This window comes from Cottoperca gobio, chromosome 5 (assembly GCF_900634415.1).
Source record: "Cottoperca gobio chromosome 5, fCotGob3.1, whole genome shotgun sequence".
NCBI classification, from domain to species: domain Eukaryota; kingdom Metazoa; phylum Chordata; class Actinopteri; order Perciformes; family Bovichtidae; genus Cottoperca; species Cottoperca gobio.
In genome coordinates this window covers 7785208-7805194 of record NC_041359.1, presented here as the reverse complement: position 1 = coordinate 7805194, position 19987 = coordinate 7785208, and the positions used below count along the sequence as shown (strand labels likewise).

Genomic DNA, 19987 nt, shown 5'->3' with positions numbered 1-19987 from the left:
GTTATAGATCTCTCCTGGTCCTCCCCCTCCTCCTCCTCCTCTTCCCCCCACCTCCTGCTCTTTCTGCGCACAGTGCCTCTGTCCCACTGAGCAGCTGTGTTGTCAGTGGCTCCTGGTGAAGCAGTTGCTGCTGCTAAGCATGTGCTCGGCTGCTCCACTTCCACAGGACAGAAGAGACGATTATCCTCAACACACAGGTTGCGGACATGGACCACTGAGCACCCGGCTCCGAGACAAGAGGTAGGACTGCAATTTTGCGAAAGAATCCACGTGTTTTTGATTGTTTTGCAATATCTCAGTTTTGTGTGTGCAGCCGAGTCGTGAAGCGTGCACTTACATTTCACATGCAACTTGGTTGAACTTTTAAGCAACGTATTTTTTTTTTTAAATCAAATTATAATCTGTCGTGCAGATATTTAAGAACATATGTATACACTGGAATTATGTTGTTGATGCGTATTATCTCAAACTTTCAGTGTTTATTGGATGAGAGGATGGACAGCACATCGCTCGGTGTGCTGTTTGGCTCCCAGAGCCCCACGAAATATCGATTTAGCAGAGTAATCTGTGTTTTATTAGAAACCACCGGCTTTATGTGGGAGTAGGTGCTTGACACAGTTACGGGCTCTGAGGCTGTATTTCTCCCACGCTCCTCAGGGAGTCTTCACTGCAGCCCGCTGGAAACATCTCTGCATGCATACTGTGGGCTACATCAAAGCGTGGTGGTCTGTTTGGACGGTGTGTGCGATGTTTTGCATTTCTGGTGTGTGTGCCAACAGCCTAGGGGCCAAACATGCCTTAAAATATCTTTGAAATGCCTTAAACCTTTCGTAATCTATTCTCACTGCCCGCCAGGGTCCGTTAGTCAGAATGAGGATCATAAGCAACATTTAGGACTTTCAATGTATCTGCTAAACACATATTATTATTATTATTATTATTATTATTATTATTATTAAGTTACTAAAAGTATTGCTATACCTTAATATGGAAAATGTTGTTCCTTACAGGTCTGTCTTGATTTATTTAATCCAAAATGTAGTCATCAAGTTTAATTACCTTGTCGATAGACAAGTTATCTGCAAAACAATAAGACAATAAATATCTGGTTTAGGGTAATGGCGATATGAACATTTCATGTCACAATTTTCCTGCACAAAATAATAATAAAATAATAACTGCGATTCTCGATATTATTCAGATAATCATCAAAATATGCTTAGAACTCTTTAAATGGCACTAAAACATACTGGAGTCACTGGACCTTACATTTAGTTAAGAAACAAATATTTTTAATGAAATCACAGATAGGCTACATCTTTTTGTTTTTTTAGTGAACTTCCTTTATTGTGGAGAAAAAATCAAACTATCTTAAATAAGGTAATCACAAATCATAAGGTCTAGGTGCATAAAGTAAGGATAAATAAATCATTAAAAAGCTAAATTGTGTGAGTCTGTTGCGTGATAATTCCTGTATGTTTTAAATCAGGTTCTGTTTTTCACTTCTCCACCATAACAGCGAGCGAGACAGTCACTCATGTGAGGATCATACATGATTATCTTGATAATGGAATTTGACAACGATCTCTTTATTGTGAGTGTTTTTTTTATCGCAATCTGAGATAAAATCTTATATCTCTTATCGCTAATCGGGTTCCAGCTTCTCAACTGTGATTATTTACTGTTTTCTTCGTGTTCTGTGGTTGTGATTTGGATAATGTTTTTGTTTTGGACTGTTGGTTTGCAAAAACAAATGATAGTAAAAGCAATTTATAGTCATCACTTTGGATTCTGAGGAACATTTGTAGCCTTTTTTTAAAAACAATTTTTAGACCATATAATTAAGTGAGAAAATAATTAAATTGATAATGAAAGTTATCGTTTCATATGCATTGTTTCAGTATTAATGTTTCAGTATTAATGTTTCAGTATTAATGTTTCAGTATTAATGTTTCAGTATTAATGTTTCAGTATTAATGTTTCAGTATTAATGTTTCTGTATTAATGTTTCAGTATTAATGTTTCCGTATTAATGTTTCAGTATTAATGTTTCAGTATTAATGTTTCAGTATTAATGTTTCCGTATTAATGTTTCAGTATTAATGTTTCAGTATTAATGTTTCAGTATTAATGTTTCTGTATTATTGTTTCAGTATTAATGTTTCTGTATTAATGTTTCAGTATTAATGTTTCAGTATTAATGTTTCCGTATTAATGTTTCAGTATTAATGTTTCAGTATTAATGTTTCAGTATTAATGTTTCTGTATTAATGTTTCAGTATTAATGTTTCACTATTAATGTTTCAGTATTAATGTTTCAGTATTAATGTTTCTGTATTAATGTTTCAGTATTATTGTTTCAGTATTAATGTTTCACTATTAATGTTTCACTATTAATGTTTCAGTATTATTGTTTCAGTATTAATGTTTCAGTATTATTGTTTCAGTATTAATGTTTCTGTATTAATGTTTCAGTATTAATGTTTCAGTATTAATGTTTCCGTATTAATGTTTCACTATTAATGTTTCAGTATTAATGTTTCAGTATTATTGTTTCAGTATTATTGTTTCAGTATTAATGTTTCAGTATTAATGTTTCAGTATTAATGTTTCAGTATTAATGTTTCAGTATTATTGTTTCAGTATTAATGTTTCAGTATTATTGTTTCAGTATTAATGTTTCACTATTAATGTTTCAGTATTAATGTTTCACTATTAATGTTTCCGTATTAATGTTTCCGTATTAATGTTTCACTATTAATGTTTCAGTATTAATGTTTCAGTATTAATGCGTTTTGCCAGATGAGACAATATGCTGACCAGTATTTCTGAACTGCAATCTGCCCTCAGAGAATAACAAAACTCAGATTTATACTCTCAAACAATCCTCACGCAGTCTCTCTCTCAACAGTGTTTTATGTCAAAGAACTAAAAAAAACAAAAAAGAGACCTGTACAGAGGGAAAGATGAAGACTGTAAAAGTGAAACTAAATGCAGTGGAACACTTCAGGCACGAATGAGGAGTAACAGAGAAGGGAGGGGTTGGTTGCAACAGTGTGGAGGTGGAAGACAGCAAAGAGAAAAATTGTTGATGAAAAGGTTTGGTCCTGAGCTGTGTCTCTCTGCCACGCCGTCCCCGTGTTCTGCTGTGGACAGCTTTGATTGTGAACATGAAGGAGGGAAACCAAATCCTGCTGAAGACAGGAAGTCTGTTTGCGTGTGTTTGTGCATGTGTCAATACACCATCATCCCCTCTCTGTCTTGCTGTTGCCAGCTCACACACAAATGGATAAATTGTCTTCTAATTGCCTACTTCTGTAGTTAAGTGACCTCATCATTTTTCACCAAGTGGCTTTCTGTCCAGCGTCTTTCATCCGTCAGTTGCAACACACCTTTATCTTGCCTCTATTTCTTCTTTCCCCCCCACTTTTATTTTCTCCGCTTCTTCCCCAAGCTTAGGTTTTCAATGGCTGGCTATTTCAAGTCCATATTTCAGCTCAGGGATAAATAATTCAGGTAACAGGATAACACAAAGGTCCTCATTAAGAGCCTGGATGCTTTGCTCAAATCTGAATTGCCTGCCGTTTTGGAGAGTCTGCCTGAATAATGGATTTGCAGTGTATTCTGATCAATGGCTGAAATGGCAATAGGTGCACTCACTGTGTGTGCAAGTTATCTCTCAGATTTCTCCTCAGCAGTCATTTAAAGAGATACTTAATTGAAGATAAGTCTCCTAAAGAACCTGTTTTTTCTCTCCCTCATATTTTCCCTTAAAGCACTTTTTCCATATTTCATGCCGTCCCGCTGCTCAGCTCCATTATGGAATCAGCCAAAAATATTTGGGACTTTGACTGAAATGATAATTGGATTTCTTTATAGAAAGTATAGATGCAGCTTTAACAACAGCCGCAAATAAAGGCTGTAAAAGCCCTGGACAGAGAGTGAAGCAGAGCCGTCGTGTCAGGATGTTTTTCGGGGGGAAAAACACACCCAAGTGTTCAGAGACACCGGTGAAATAGTGGATTAGTGGATGTATTAATTTCAAAATAAGCATATTAATTGCTTCCTTTTGACATAAGCACCGTGGTTATAAAGTAGAGCATGGATTAAATTAGTGGAGGTATTTGTTCTTACCATATTTCTTTAGCTGGCTAACTAGGCTACATTTTCTAATTTATTTTCATAGTTACAGTCTATAAGCTATCATGTCTCACCATAATCATCTCTTTCACTATCATCCTCACTGACGAGCAGGAGGCACCACGTTTTGTATTATACTTATCGATAGGAAAGTGTTTCTTTCATACATTAAAACCTACCTGTTCGGGAATTCATATAGAAATATAACGCTCTGTTTTAGTGTAGGGCGTCAGATTGGATAAATGAATGCACCCACATTCCTCAGTGGATGGCTTAGTTGATATGGAAATGCATCTTTTGACAGGAAGAGCGAGTGTGATGTTGTCCCAGTAGAGCTTCACAAAGTGCAAACACGTTTCCTATTGTGTGTCTACAAGTGACTGAAATATTTGCAGAATATAACAATTAATTTGCATTTAGAATGTTTATTACACTTTACACGAAGATGGTAATCTTGAAAATGGGAAACATAATGGTATTCGTCCTCACATCTGAAGGTCGGAGTCTTGCCTCGAGAGGGTTGGCGTGCTCAAGGCGGACAACCATCTTGAAGTCAGATTCAGTGGGGAATTTTGTATTCAATTTGTATTTGTTTTACATTTCATCTGCTGGCAGAGAAAATAATCCCTAACATTTACAACCCTGTGATACACTCCGATGCTGCTCCAGATGAGACTTCCGTCCTCTCTGTATTCATCTACACAGCTAAAACACAACTGGACTCAGCAGGTGTCCTGTTCTACAACTCTGTGTGTGTGTGTGTGTGTGTGTGTGTGTGTGTGTGTGTGTGTGTGTGTGTGTGTGTGTGTGTGTGTGTGTGTGTGTGTGTTGCCCTCCCAGGGGATGAGCAGTGGCGTGCAAGTGTTTTGCTCCGACTTGACCTTTTGTCTCCATCATGGAGGGAGTGCTCAAATATCAGCTTGATGTCTCAATAGGGAGTCTTTTTACATCGGTGTGCACACACTCACACACACACACACTGGTGGGTGATTATTGCATAGAAGTAATGTACAGTAAATGTTCTGTGTCCTCATGTTTGCTCCTGCCTGTCTTGTTTTGTTGTTACTCTCACCCCCTCACACTGCACTCTCAGGCTTGAATGCTGTCCTTTCTATTCCTGTGCTCTGCTTTGTCTTGTAATGTATTGTTAAAATCCACACTCTGCCAAGCTTTATGGTGGTAGACAAACATTTTCTTACTACATGTTGTCATGGCAAGTGATGGGAAGCTGCCTTTTTGGCACAGACTCCTGGATGTCAGACAGTTGTCTTTTTATTTATTTATTATTACTGGTTGTAAAAACTACCTGGAGCATCATTAAATATAGATTAGAATACAATTTGATCATTGAATGCCCACCCTGATCATTGGCTTTTTTCGGTCCTGCCACCGCAGTGTCGTCTGACTCTCAGTACAGGACAGAAACTTACCTTCCCCGCAGCTTCCCTCGGTTGAGCTGACGGTGTGATTAGATTTTCAGGCACTTTGCATTTTAATGAAGGAAAACTGATTTACTTTATACTGCTATAAACCTGTGATGCTCATGAGTGAACACCCATGTGTTATGAGAAGAGGAATATGTGGATATCTTACTGAAATACGTTCAGTGGTGAAATAAGTACTCGGATGTTTCAATTGAGTAAAAATACCACAGTGAAGAAATACTCTGCAGTCCTGCATTCAAATGTTTACTCAAGTAAAAGCACACAAGTATTGACATCAAAATGTACTTAAAGTACCAAAAACAAAGTAATTGTATGTATAGTTAGTATTTCATTAATCCATAAAAATACATAATTTATTAGTTATATTGTTGATTATTGGAATCTGCAATGTAGCTAAAGCTGTAGTACAATATTTGCCCCTGAAGTACAGTCCTTGACTTAATGTAGCCTTAGTTACATTCAACAACTGCAAGGGTTTAATATTACAGTAATTGTTACGGCTACCAGAGAACCCAAGTGCAGAACAGAGGCTGGAGGCAAAGAATTGGGCAAAGTAATCGTATTTAATGATATGCAGTTGAGTGTGAGCTGCAAGGTGTCCGGTGCAGATGGAGCCAGGTAATGGAGAAGGCGGAGGCAGGCTGGGGTTTAGGGCTGAAGCCAGGGGAGACTGAGCAGGCTGGAGAGCTAGGAGACGGGCACAGGGGAAAAGCCAGGGAGAGCAGGGACAGGATCCAGGAGACTGAGGCATGAGTCAGGCTGGAGGAAACTGCAGGCACAAGGAAAACAGGGGTTAGGAACAGAATTTACTGGCAGAACAGTTAATCACTGAGCTAGAACTTGACTGACTGTGAATACAGAGTCTAGGATCTGGCAATGTGGAGGAGTCAGTCTTTATAGCAGTGTTGATTGGATTGTTGGCAGCTGGTAGCCTGGCTCCCGCACACCTGTCTCCACTCCTGCAATCACACAGAATCCCTCACAGAAGGGGAGGGAGGAGAGATTGCAGGCTAGGCCAAAGTGGAGGCCATGACAGTAGTAATAGACATCATTAGAGACTCTTTAACTTCTTGAATTCCTGATAGATAAAAGACTGCTGCAAATAAAAGTGTATTTTGAATGAAAATAATCTAAACCTCACTTAATCACCTGACTTTAATTGAATAGGAAACGTTGTGTTCAGTTGTTGTAGTGTAGTAGTTTGGTCCAGACTGGAATATCTCAACTATTGGATTGATTGATTCATGTTCCATTCGAGCACAGACCTCCTCAGATGGTCCTATTTAGTTAGGAAGTCCTTCTTCCGGCCTCAGTGTGTTCTTGAGCACAGAAGATATGTTGTATTTTATTGCTCAGAGCCTTTGAACAACACGTAGCTATCAGTTTGCATGAATTCTCCAAGTGTGGAACTAATTTTCCAGATTATTCCAACACATCTCGCAATGTTAGCGAAAGTGAATTGAATGCGCGTATCTGCCCATGATTTGGATCCACTCCAAAATACAATGGGTTCTTCCTCGGCCCATGCTGCACCCTTCTACTAAATGTCATTAGCGTGTTAGCATGCTGACATTTATCTTAAAGCATTATATAAAATACATATGTCTCATATTCGTGTACCTTTGTTCTGCATTCCTGTCTTCTCACGATGCATCATTTTGACAACCTGTTACATCAGCTCACCTCACAGGAATAGCAAGATTATCTTCCCTGCCTTTTAATCTTTGTGCTGCTGATGCAGATGGGACTATAGCTCTTGAATTATACATGTTATACAATCTCTTGTCACATATTTTCTGGCTTCCTACACCAAAGGGGAAAAGCTTTCAGGGCGTCACTTAGATCTGTGTAGAAAGTGCTGCACCAGTTTGTGAATTAACCCCCCTGCTGAGGCTGTGATGCAATGTTATTATCCATTATACTAATAGATCATTGTCTGGTGATGAGGTGTTGTAATTCAAATGCCTATTTAAATCTTCCTAAACTTGTATTAATTTTATTACTCTCTATAAGCCCCAGGGACCATGCAGTTCTACATTTTTACATTGGTGTTCCTCTTTATAATGGATTTTTCCATTGAACATTGAACATGTTGAACATTGGTGTAAAACAAAAGACACTGACAGAAGTTATTGCTTTTTAAGACTCTGACCAAAACTGTCTGTTATTTAGCTTCTGGATCCCTCAGAAGCTTTAGTATTCAACTTGATTATCCTGAAGAATGTTGGTATTGAAGTAAATCATGAAGCAACAAAAAAAGCATTCATAAACAGGTCGCATGAAAAAAAGCATACTACACATTGTGAATCTTTACATAGTATAGAGCTGGAATGAGATCAAACAAAGGGCAGACACTGGATGTAATGTCAAGTGCTGTGCAGAATTAAATGAATATGTTTGCATATTGCACATGGTAATGTGTACCCTTTTACATTTTGCACTGAAAATATCCTGCATCAACTGTAGCCAGATATGACCAAGAATAACATCAGTTTATTATCAAACAACAAAATGGCACGAGTTAGGGCAACCTTTTATCCTTTGCGGGTACTTTGAGACCTTTTGTTACCTTATTTGTGCAGGTTTAACGGCCGCAAAAGCCTAGCAATCCAGCGTTACCTTAGAAAGAGCCCTTTATATCTATATATAAGAGTCAGTGTCAAAGAAGTGAAGTTTCTATTCAGTTAAGAATTTAACTGCGGGACAGCAGGGCCCCCAGGAGGAGCGTCAGGCTTTGAAGCAGATTGTCATAGTGGCCAAACCTTGGAATTACAACTTCCGTGTCAGTAACGTGAAGCCATGGGGCCTAAAAAGACATTTTTGCAATTGACGTCTGTAGCATATATATATATATATATATATATATATATATATATATATATATATATATAGGTAAATCATCTTCACAGTACAACACTTGAAAAGCCCTTATTTCAATCTTTAGGTCCTAAAAGTTGTAAAATGTGATAATATCCAAATCCAGAGTTATTTTCCCACCTCCATTCATGGGACTGAGCCAAGACCGACCAAGAGTCTGAGGTTTAAGGAAAACGCAAGTGCGAATGCTCTCTGGGCCTCATGGATGGGGAAGATCGCTGGAAGATCCGGGTAATGTTATACTCGGAAGTGGAGCCATTTTGGCTTCATGCAACACTAAGCAACCTTTATAGGAATGAATGCTCCAGCGTTGTATCCTGTTCTCTTTATACATCCATGGCAGCTGTTCTGTGTTGGGTGCTCTAAAATTGTTGGCCACAAATAAACTGATTGTTTATTAAATCTATAATCTTGCAGCAACTGCTCTTCAGTAAGTGTGTCCATAGTTCCTGTCCCGAAACTCTCTTTTTGGAACAACTTTGCTTTCCAAGTTGTTGTTGCTGATTTTGATTAATGCTTAAGTGATTTTAAGGAATTACAGAAGATAAAAAAACACAACGTAAGGATGAACTGTTTACAATTTTAAGGAAATATCCTGAGGACAGGAATTAAGGTGAATTTGCACAATTCGTGTTTTTCTAAGGAAACCATAATTTCATATTTAAGGAAAATGTTAAATTAAGATGCTTCATGCAAGCAGCCACTGATGTTCATATTTTCTAAGATGTGTCATTGCTCTCATGTTCGACCTCATTACCTTGTCAGAGGGTAAATGGACAGGGTGACTGCTGATTAAATGCGATCTCCTTGATGTGACCTTTTCCTGGTTCTCAGTATATTAGTGTTGAGGTGAGATTATTGCCTTTTGCACATACAGTCACCTGAGGCACTCCCTAGTGAGCATCTTCCACTCGCAGGTGACATAATTAGGAAGCCATGTCAAGAAACACACCTGGTTTCACAAAGAAAGAAATTCTAAATAACCAACTTGTAGATAAAGAACAGTGCTCTTCAGTCAGACATGAGGCGCGTTGGGTCATAGCAATTGATTTTTCACACTTCTGCTTCACATGAACGCCCTCTGCAACTTTTAATTCACAGAGATTAAACTGTGGTACATACAGAAAACTAAGTGTCTCATGGAGATGATTTTAAAAGTACAGTATAAAGTCCCACCAAAACTCCTTAAAAAATAGTATCATATAGATGTCAGCCACTGTGCCATTCTACGACCAGATTGCTTTTCCGCTTTTACTGTGTTTAGCATCTTACCCGTGCAGTCATCATTCTTTTCACTCAGGCAATCATGAGTGCAGTCTTTTGGGATGGAAGTGACCTGTTGGGTATTGGAGGCAACCAGGAAACCAGCAGTAGTTATGGTGATGTGACAGTTTAAAGTGAAAAGAAGCTGCTACCTCTGCCCCCTGGGACATCTTGTTTACCGGTGCTGCTGGCTCGCCTTTCTTTTTTTACTTCCTTCTCTTACATCTTCTGTAATCAGTCTCAGCTCTCCATCAGGCATTTCAGATGTCCTTCTTCCAGGTGATGCATGCCCCCTTTTAAACATAAATTCACCACATTTCCATTTCCTAACCCGACCCTTGCCCCCTTATCTTCCCACTCTCCGAATTCCAGCCTCTGGTGGCAATCAGACAGTCTGCTCACGAACGGACCTGCTGGAAACCTCCAGCATGAGTCAAGCAATGTGGCTGCAGGGTGCTGATGCACACCGTCAATTCCTCTCTTACTGTTTTTTTCCCTTTACTTCCCCAGTATCTTTTCCTTACATCCCCATGAGATACCACTTATAGTTTCAAACTAAACCATACATCTGCTTCTGCACTATAGCCTAAACAGTGCTGGAGAAACTTGCACCTTGTTTCCATAAAGTCTATAAATTGCTTTTATTACTTTGCTGTTGATCTTAGAGGACTTCCATTTCCTCCCCATTCTGCTGTTTACAATGCTCAGAGGGAACACATGAAAGTCAACAGTGTGTGAATTAGTTTTTGTCTTTTCTGTGGGAATGTAACATGTTTTGTTTTAGAGAGATGTTTTAACTCTCCTACGTCTGTCTGTTACTAGCATGTCGTCACCTAAGAGTTCGGTTTCACAGGCTTCAGTACTATTGCACCTGCTTAATGTCTGCATAATGTCTTGTTTCCAGCAGTAGATTCTTGAGAGTTGATCTGTTGTGTTGTTTTTTCCTGCGCTTTTGAATCGTAGTCTGAGATTTTCATCTCTTGATGATTTTAAGGAAAGGAAGCTGTGGTCTTAGTCATTCAATTGATTTCCCGCAGGTGCAATCAGTGTTCGCCCTCTAATCAACTGTGTTTCACACGCTGCCTTTAATCTTGTGGTTGTCAATACAACAGTGAGATACTGTCTGTGTGCATACCAGTATCTCCAAGCCGTTGTGTTTGTTTTATGATGCTATTCAACACCAGTAACACAGCAGGAGAACTGGCTTATAAATTGAAAAGTTATCGTCAAGATTTTATGGAAATGTACCTGCAACTTCTATTTTAAAATAAATACTACTAATTGTGCAAGATACAGATTTAATCTTTTCCTACCAATGTCCACGTAGTGACTGAAACTACTCTCAATCAACATACATTGATGATGAATGCTATTACAACTATTATGTCTATAGGTGCTGCAAGGATGGATATATCGTAAGCTTGTTAAACAAATAAGTTATTGGGCTTGTTAACACATCAACTAACATTAGTTAGAAAATGTTATCAACTTTATTTGACTGAATTTATTGAAAAATGTAGCTTATTAACATAAATACTGTGTAATATATGTTTTAACTCCTGTAATGGGAACAGCGTTGCACTCAGTGGGAGCAGTGATGCTGCGCTTTGGACTGAAGGATGCTGCAAGTCAGGAGTAAGTTTGGTGTTTGAGATATGAAGGACATCACAGAGATGCTGTCGGTCATTGTGGTTCTCAATCTGCTTTTGTTCAGAGTTAACAGAACATGTTTGCTCACATATGAGCCGAACAGACTCATCATTATTTGTGTGTGGCGTCTCATCAGAGGACATCAGTAGAAGTCGGGGAGGGAGAGAAGCTGATGTTGATTCTTCAGGGAATTATCGTATATAATTATTATTATATAAGTTTATATAGTTGCATACTCTCTTAAACTCATTCTGCATTAATCAGCTCAATTTCTTTCTCAATGATAGAAAAATCTTGGAAGTGCTGACTGAATGCTGTCATGAGACGTGACATGAGATGAGAGACGTGATCACAGACACATATTTCCCCTTGTTCTCAGAAAGGTTGGCCTTTGGAAAAGCACATTTGATTTCGGACAGCGTGGGGAAGTGCGCAACATTGAAGTTGCGTAGTTGTGTCTCAAAGAGACGGAGCTTCACACAGAATGCTTTCATGTGCGCAGTCGGCTCTTGTTCAGTGTTGAGATGACCAGTAAGATCAAGTAAAAATACCAGGTCTGCCAAACATGGAGGTTCTCTCAGCTCATGAAGAGGTCGGTCCTTCTCTTTCAAAACAGATCGATTTCTGATCTCAGGGAATAAAACCGCTGCAGCACGGAGCCGGGACTCAGCCAGCGCACAACAGAACTGTGGAGTGCGTCCCCGTATTCAGCATCGACTTCAGACAGGAAAGCTTGAAATTCTCTGTGGGAAAGTCCTCGTGCTCGAATTATGTTGTGCCCTTTGGACTCCTAAGACCAAGCAGCTCTTCCGTAACGCAAAAGTTAATGTCAACTCCCAGCAAAAGAAATGAACAGCTGTGCGGTGTCTGTCGCATCTGTGCTCTCATCACATGCAATCAGTAAACATCTAAAGCACAAGCTTTATCTGACACTTGATGTTTTAAGTTAGCCGACAAGTCAAAACTGTGTTTCTGTGTTAGAACTAAGAAGTGCAATACATTCAAGCGCAAGTTTCTATCTGGGCCATATTCCATTATACTTTTAGAATTAAAATGCCAATTAAAAATGGGCCGTAGTTTGGACACCCCTGCTCTAGTGGATAAGGCGGTGGAGCGGTCCGGGTTCAAATCTGACCTGCTCCCCTTCCTGTTTATCTTCAGCTGTATCTTGTTAGGATAAAAAAAGCCACAAAAAATAATCTTAAAAACAAATTAACAAAACAACCCACCAACGGACATGACAAAGTCATAGATACAACATGTACAGTAACTCTCCCTTGTAGACTTTGTGTGTGTGTGTGTGTGTGTGTGTGTTTATATTAAACAAACAAGATACATGTTAGTAAGTGAGCGTTAGCAGTTATGGTGGACATGTTTTGGGAAATTTGGACAAAGCCAGGCTAGCTGTTTTCCCCTTGCTTTCAGTCCTTGTGCTAAACTAAGCTAAACACCGCCTGCCACTAGCTTTAAGTATATATCCTAAAATGCAATTATTTTACTGTAAGTAAACCATGTAGTCTGCTACAGCTGGCAGACTAGATATCATAGCCAATTTGTGTAATTAGCTGAATGTGTTGTTCTTACTGATCCACTGAGAAGGCAGTTGATTGGTCTCATTACTTATCTTCATTCAAATGCCCATCCCCTGAGATCCAGTTCACATTAGTGATGGCCTATTGTGGCAACCTGCAGTTCTGACAGCTTCTGTGCAGGTCTCAGAAGCCAACATGGTAATCACAGATACTGATAGGAGACAGATTGAAGGCTGGATGATGCATAATGCAGCACCTCTTCAATAGATAGACTGACAGCTGGCACACAAATGTGTTTTCTTCTTTTGGCCAACATTGGTTATGATCTCTGTGTTATGACTTTTCTATCCAAAGTAATGTTGAGATGTAAAGTATGTTTGATTTTCTCATCCGAAGTTCATTCCTCATCTATCTGTGCTGTGTTCCTGTCTCCCCAGCGCTGTCACCAAGCTGTTATTCATCCCTGCATCATGGAGGCTCAGCCTGGCGCATCATGGGAGCACATCAACGGTGTGACAGATACAATATATGAGGGCTGAGAGGTCATCATGGAGACTGACAGCTACACCCTGAGCCCAGCCACCACTGACTGGGCTGGGACGTTGGACGGCCTGGAAAGAATGGGACTCCTTCAGGAGCAGGGAGAGGGGGGCTCGCCCAGCAGCCCGGCATCCTGGTACACGCCATACTCGATGGGCTTCCAGGTGTCACTCACCGGCTTCCTCATGCTGGAGCTGGTGTTGGGTTTCAGCAGCAACCTGACTGTGCTGGTGCTCTACTGCTCTCAATCTAATTTAGTGGACTCGGTAAGCAATATGGTGACGGTGAATCTGCATGTGCTGGATGTGGCAGTGTGTGTGCTGTGTCTACCCATCACTTTGGTGGTCGTGCTGCTGCCTCCCGGACCGAACATGGCCCTGCTCTGCTGCTTCCATGAGGCCTGTGTCACCTTTGCCAGCATAGCCACGGCCGTCAACATCCTGGTCATCAGCTTGGACCGATATGACATCTCAGTGCGGCCGGCCAACAGGCTGCTGACCACACGTAGAGCAACGCTGCTTCTGGCTGCCGTTTGGCTCACCTCGGTGGCTGTGTTTTTTATCCCATTCTTGGAGGTGCAGTGGTCCAGTGGAGGAGGAGCAGAGGAAAGCGGGCAGGTGACACCCCTGTCGTTGTCCTCACATGGCATCAGTGCCACAGTGATGCCAGCGTGGCGTAACCAGACACTGCTGTGTGTTGGCGGACATGGCTACAACACAGGCCTGGGTATGTATTACCATCTTATCCTGCAGGTACCCATCTTCTTCACCACAGTGGCAGTCATGCTGTTCACCTACTCCAGAATACTGAGAGCTTTAAACATCCGCATTGGCTCCCACATGAAGAAGGGCCAGCGGTTCAGGGGGCCTCACAGGAGACAGAAAATAAAAAAGGCGGGGCTCAGAATGAAGGATGGTGGGGAGGTAGGAGGGGAACAGTGCACCACAGATGGCACCAAACAGCTCAGCCACCCTCCCCTCATCCCTTCACCTTGCCCCACCCCCACAGCTACCTCCCCCCCTGCCCTGTCCTCTTCCGCCCCATTCGTCACCTCTGACACGGGAGCTGCGACCTCCATGCCAACCTCCATGGGCGTCCAGGCATCTGTGTCGGCCATCATTGCCCTGAGGCGGGCAGTGCGGCGACACAGGGATCGGCGGGAGCGGCAGAGGCGGGTGTTCAGGATGTCCCTCATCATTATCACCACCTTCCTGGGCTGTTGGGCTCCACTCTCTGTGACCAACGTGCTCATCCTGGGCATCGGCCCCAGTGACGCCCTGGTAAGCCTGCGCCTCTGGTTCTTAGCCCTGGCCTACGGCACCACCGTCTCCCACCCTCTGCTCTACGCCTTCACCCGGCAGAAGCTGCGCCGTGCCCTCCGCGCTAAGGTTAAGAAGAGGGTGGTGTCCCTGCTTCAGGTGGACCCTTCACCAGGGGGCACCGTTATACACAACTCCTGGGTGGAGAACAGGAAAACCAGCCGTAAGGTGCGGCTAGAAGCAAGTGAAGGTACCGACCGCTGCCTGGCAGAGGTCCTGTGAGACTGACACAGTAATTTAAAAAACATAATAGAGTCACAGGTGTTTTTTCCATTATGAAACTCAATGGTGCGTGAAGCCAGTGTAGGAAATCTAAAAACACATTCTCACCTCTGGGAGATTTTTTAATGTAACCACCAGCAGCTGCAATCCCATGCTAAACTCGGCTAACGTTCACCCAGGGCAGCAGTGGTGCACACTTCTGCAGCTGAAGAAAATCACACAATGACAAACACACACATGTATATAATCTGCACAATAATTTCAAATAGTGAAGTCTGTTTACATATGAAGTTGTAAGATGGAGCGTTCTCATCGTGGTGCTCACATAACAGCTCTGAAGAATGTGCTTAGCCAGCAGATGATCTGATCCGCCACCCACTCGGATGCTCCAAGGCAGTTTAAAAAATAAATGTTGATACACTTCGAACAAATAAATACCGGACAAACTCTCTGAATGTATTTAATATTGTCTCTATTTTAGTTCTGCTCTGATGGTATGATGTGTATTCTAAACTAAAAGGGGAACATGTTGGATATTTACAAGCAAGACACAGTGATATGATGATGAGATGTAAACGTATCTGGGCTTAGGAGGGGGACACGTCTGAGAACAATTAAAGGCAAGTGTGAAATATTACATGCTGTTTTGCATTCACTTAAGTAGTTAAACGGTCATTGTTACAGTGTTAACATACAATCTTGCAATGCTCTTTCATATAAATGCAACTCTTTTGCTCCCAAATTTGTATCAAATGGTGTAATGTCTCATAAATATTAATTTCTAAGCTAAGCACATTGTCAAGATATGTTGAAGAATTGGCTCATTGGAGATTGATAACACTATTATGTCTGTACAGTAAATATGAAGCAACAATCAACAGCGGGTTAGCTTAGTTTACCACAAGGACTGGAAACAGCTAGTTTGGCTCTGAGTCAAACAAGCACAAACCCCCTTTTTTACACCACATACAGAGCCAGACTACTTTCCCCCCCATTTTTAAACTTCTAATGCTAAGCTAAGTTAACCAACGTTCATAACTTGCATAGCCACATGAGAGTGCCATTAAACTTCTCATCTAACTCTCAGCAAGAAAGCGAAAAAGCCTCTTTCCCAAGATGTCTAACGAATCCTTTAAATAAATAATTTTTTTTATCTATTTTATGATTTATTAAACGTTGACAGAATTATGGGCAAAGTCAGCTTTCTTTGCTGAAGTAGCTAGTTGGGATGATACTGTTAGATGGATAGGTGACAGACACAATAACAGGAAAACCTTTCAATTTAACGCAAGTCCAGAACATCACCAAAGACGTCAATTTCAAAAATAGCCTCCGAGTTCAATCAACACATCTCTGACGCAATCTCAACAATAACTGAATACTTGCAGCCTTAAGAGAAATAGTATTCATTCATCTATTGATTAGGATTGCATTACATTGAAGGAGTCCCTGTGGTTCAATTTGGGGTTTTGGCATGCTAAAAGCATGCAGTTCTCTTTTGAAATAACGTGTGTACATTACATTACAGGTCATTTAGCGGACGCTCTTATCCAGAGTTGGTGTTGTATTTGGAAACCGTACCACTAGACCACTAGGTCATCACCACCCATGTTGTATATACCGAACAGATGACAATTTATTTCATGTGAAATTTACAGTACAAGTCACGACTGACTGACTTTTCTCTATTTAGAGGAGTGTTTCAGTTGCACTTGGCTCGTAACAAACATGTGCTCCCACGGCTGATGCCTTACTTTTAAGTGTGATCACACTGGGGCTCATTTCAGAGACCATGGGAATACACACACACACACACGCACACACACAAACATAGATATATATAGTATATATACACATACAATATATATATATATATATATGGATGATGTGTGTATATATATATATATATATATATATATATATATCCATATGGATATATATATATATATATATATATATATATATATATATATATATATATATATATATATATATATATATATATATATATATATATATATATATATATATATATATATATATCTATCCATATGGATGTGTATATATATATATATATATACATCCATATGGTGATATATATATATATATATATATATATATATATATATATATATATATATATCTATATATATATATTATATAATATATATATATATATATATATATATATATATATATCCATATGGATGGTATATATATATATATATATACATCCATATATATATATATCCATATATATATGGATGTGTGTATAGATAATATATATATATATATATATATCCATATGGATGTGTATATATATATATATATATATATATATATATATATATATAATATATATATATATATATATATATATATATATATCTATCCATATATATATATATATATATATATATATATATATATATATCTATCCATATGGATATATATATATATATATATATATCCATATATATCTATCCATATGGATATATATATATATATATATATATCATATATATATGGATGTATATATATATATACATCCATATATATGGATGTGTATATATATATATATATATATATATATATATATATATATATATATATATATATATATATATATATATATATATATATACACATCCATATGGATATATATATATATATATATATATATATATATATACACACATCCATATGGATATATTATATATATATATCTATATTATATGGATATATATATATATGGATGTATATATATAATATACACATCCATATGGATAGTATCTATATATATACACCTCCATATGGATATATATATCTATATATATAAACATCCATATGGATATATATATATATATATATATATATATATATATATGGATGTGTATATATATATATATATATATATGGATGTATATATATATATATATATATATGGATGTGTATATATATATATATATATATATATATATATACACACACACACGATAGATGCGTGTTTGAATCTAGACACATGAAAAATAATTATATTATACTGTACCAAGAATATGCTATCTTTATAGGTTTTCTTCATGGTGTTGTTTTTATGTGAATGTATCATCATGCCATGTTGAATTATATCAATAAATGTGAAATACTGATGTCTGGATTTTCTGCTTTTGTTCTGTGTGCTCATGTCTTTGTGAATTCAGGTATGCTGTCTGCTATGATTGTTGAATGCCAAAGAGGTACTGTACATAAGGTGCTGAAAAATACAAAGTATACAATACTCACAATTTTTATTTCTAAAAAGCCCTGGTCTCGGCTGTAGCTGTGATGACTGCATTTTCCCTCTTTAACTTACAAAAAACCTGCTGTGGGGGGAACAGCATGAGGAATATGTACATCACTGTCCATAAAGCTAACATGATTTTTCCCTCTGTACCAGAAGGGACCCACATGAAGAACATGTGCTGAAGAACATCAAGTCCTCCTGGACGTGGGCATACATTGTTGCAATAAATTAACATATACTTCGGTTTAGCATTTCTTGCGCTGCTATCTGTGGTCTGTGATGAATAGGCATGTCATTATATTGCATATGATATGTGAGCACTTACAACAACCAGAAAGCAGCCAATAATGTAGTGAGTAGGTGGTGCAATTTGTATGTGTTCATTTTCGCATTGTCTTGTCACTGTTGGCATGGTAAAATCAAACTTCACTGTTGAACTGGCTTTCTGATGAGAAACCATCCTTTACTGTATCAAGTGGGTGCATGCATGTTCACGCTGGGTGCCCTCAGTAGGCACTGAGCACCCTCAGTACCTGGCAGTGTTCATGTCATGTTCCTCCCAGTGAGCTATACTGTACGCATTAGTTGAAAAGCTGCCAGCATGCTGTTTGAAAATTTTGCGTGGGCTTTGTGTTGTGTGGGAAGGAGGTGATACAGACCTCTGCAGTATGGGAAAAAGAAGGTCATCCATGTGGGATGAAGCCTGCAGGGCAAAGTAATTCAGCAGCACTTACTGTAAATACGAGCGAGAACAATCAGGACACTGCTGATACTTTTGATGATTTTTGCATTTTAATATAGCCTAATTTTGGTTAAAATCAAATGATATTCAACGCCCCACAATTGTCATGAAATGACCCGTTAGATTGACTCAGACATTCATTGTAGTCACAGTACAATTCAAGTGCGACCTCTGCAGTCATTCAACAATATTGCACATCCACATTTAAGAGTAGGCTAAAGACTTTCCTTTTTGATAAAGCTTATAGTTAGGGCTGGCTCAGGTTTGCCCTGGATCAGCCCCTAGTTATGCTGCTATAGGCTTAGACTGCCGGGGGACACCTCCCTGCTCTCTTCCTTCTCTTCCTCTCTCCTCCCCTCCCTCTCTTCTTCTCCCTCTCTATCTGTATGCAGTTATGTAAATGTATGTTACTAACTCATCATCCGGGGTATCATCCCAGAGTTTCTGTGTCTCATGTGGCAGGATGCCACTGATAAAGATAACGTCAGGATCAGGAATCGTGGCTGCGCCTGCTGCCCTGGTCCTGCTGGACACCGGGAAGCCTTTTTGACATTTTCCTGGATTCATCCATACTTTCTTTTTTTTCAACACAACATAATTTCTGTCAAATGTTGTATTTGTACTATGTTGTTTATCCTGTACATACGATACGATAGGGATCCCTCCTCAGTTGCTCTCCCTGAGGTTTCTTCCATTTTTCCCCCTTTAATTTTGGGGTTTCTTTTAGGAAGTTTTTCCTTGTGCGATGCGAGGGTCTAAAGACAGAGGGTGTTGTATCCTGTACAGTCTGTAAAGCCCACTGAGACAAATGTATAATTTGTGATATTGGGCTATACAAATAAATTTGATTTGATTTGATTTATTGCACCTAATACCTTTGAAAGCCGAAATAGCTCAGTTGGGCTAGATTGAATGAAAATCCAAAGGTCTCTGGTTCTATCTTGGGTTTTGGCAGGAAGTGGGCCAGCTATAAA

General features: G+C 39.1%; 1 protein-coding gene across 1 annotated transcript; it reads left to right on the top strand.

Moving 5' to 3' along the window:
- Nucleotides 1–28: 28 nt before the first annotated feature.
- Nucleotides 29–16838, top strand: LOC115008766 (G-protein coupled receptor 22-like). Its single transcript, XM_029432561.1, has 2 exons — nucleotides 29–240; nucleotides 13345–16838. The coding sequence occupies exon 2, from the start codon at nucleotides 13456–13458 to the stop codon at nucleotides 14986–14988; it is 1533 nt and encodes a 510-aa protein (XP_029288421.1). The 5' UTR covers nucleotides 29–240; nucleotides 13345–13455; the 3' UTR covers nucleotides 14989–16838.
- Nucleotides 16839–19987: the final 3149 nt, after the last annotated feature.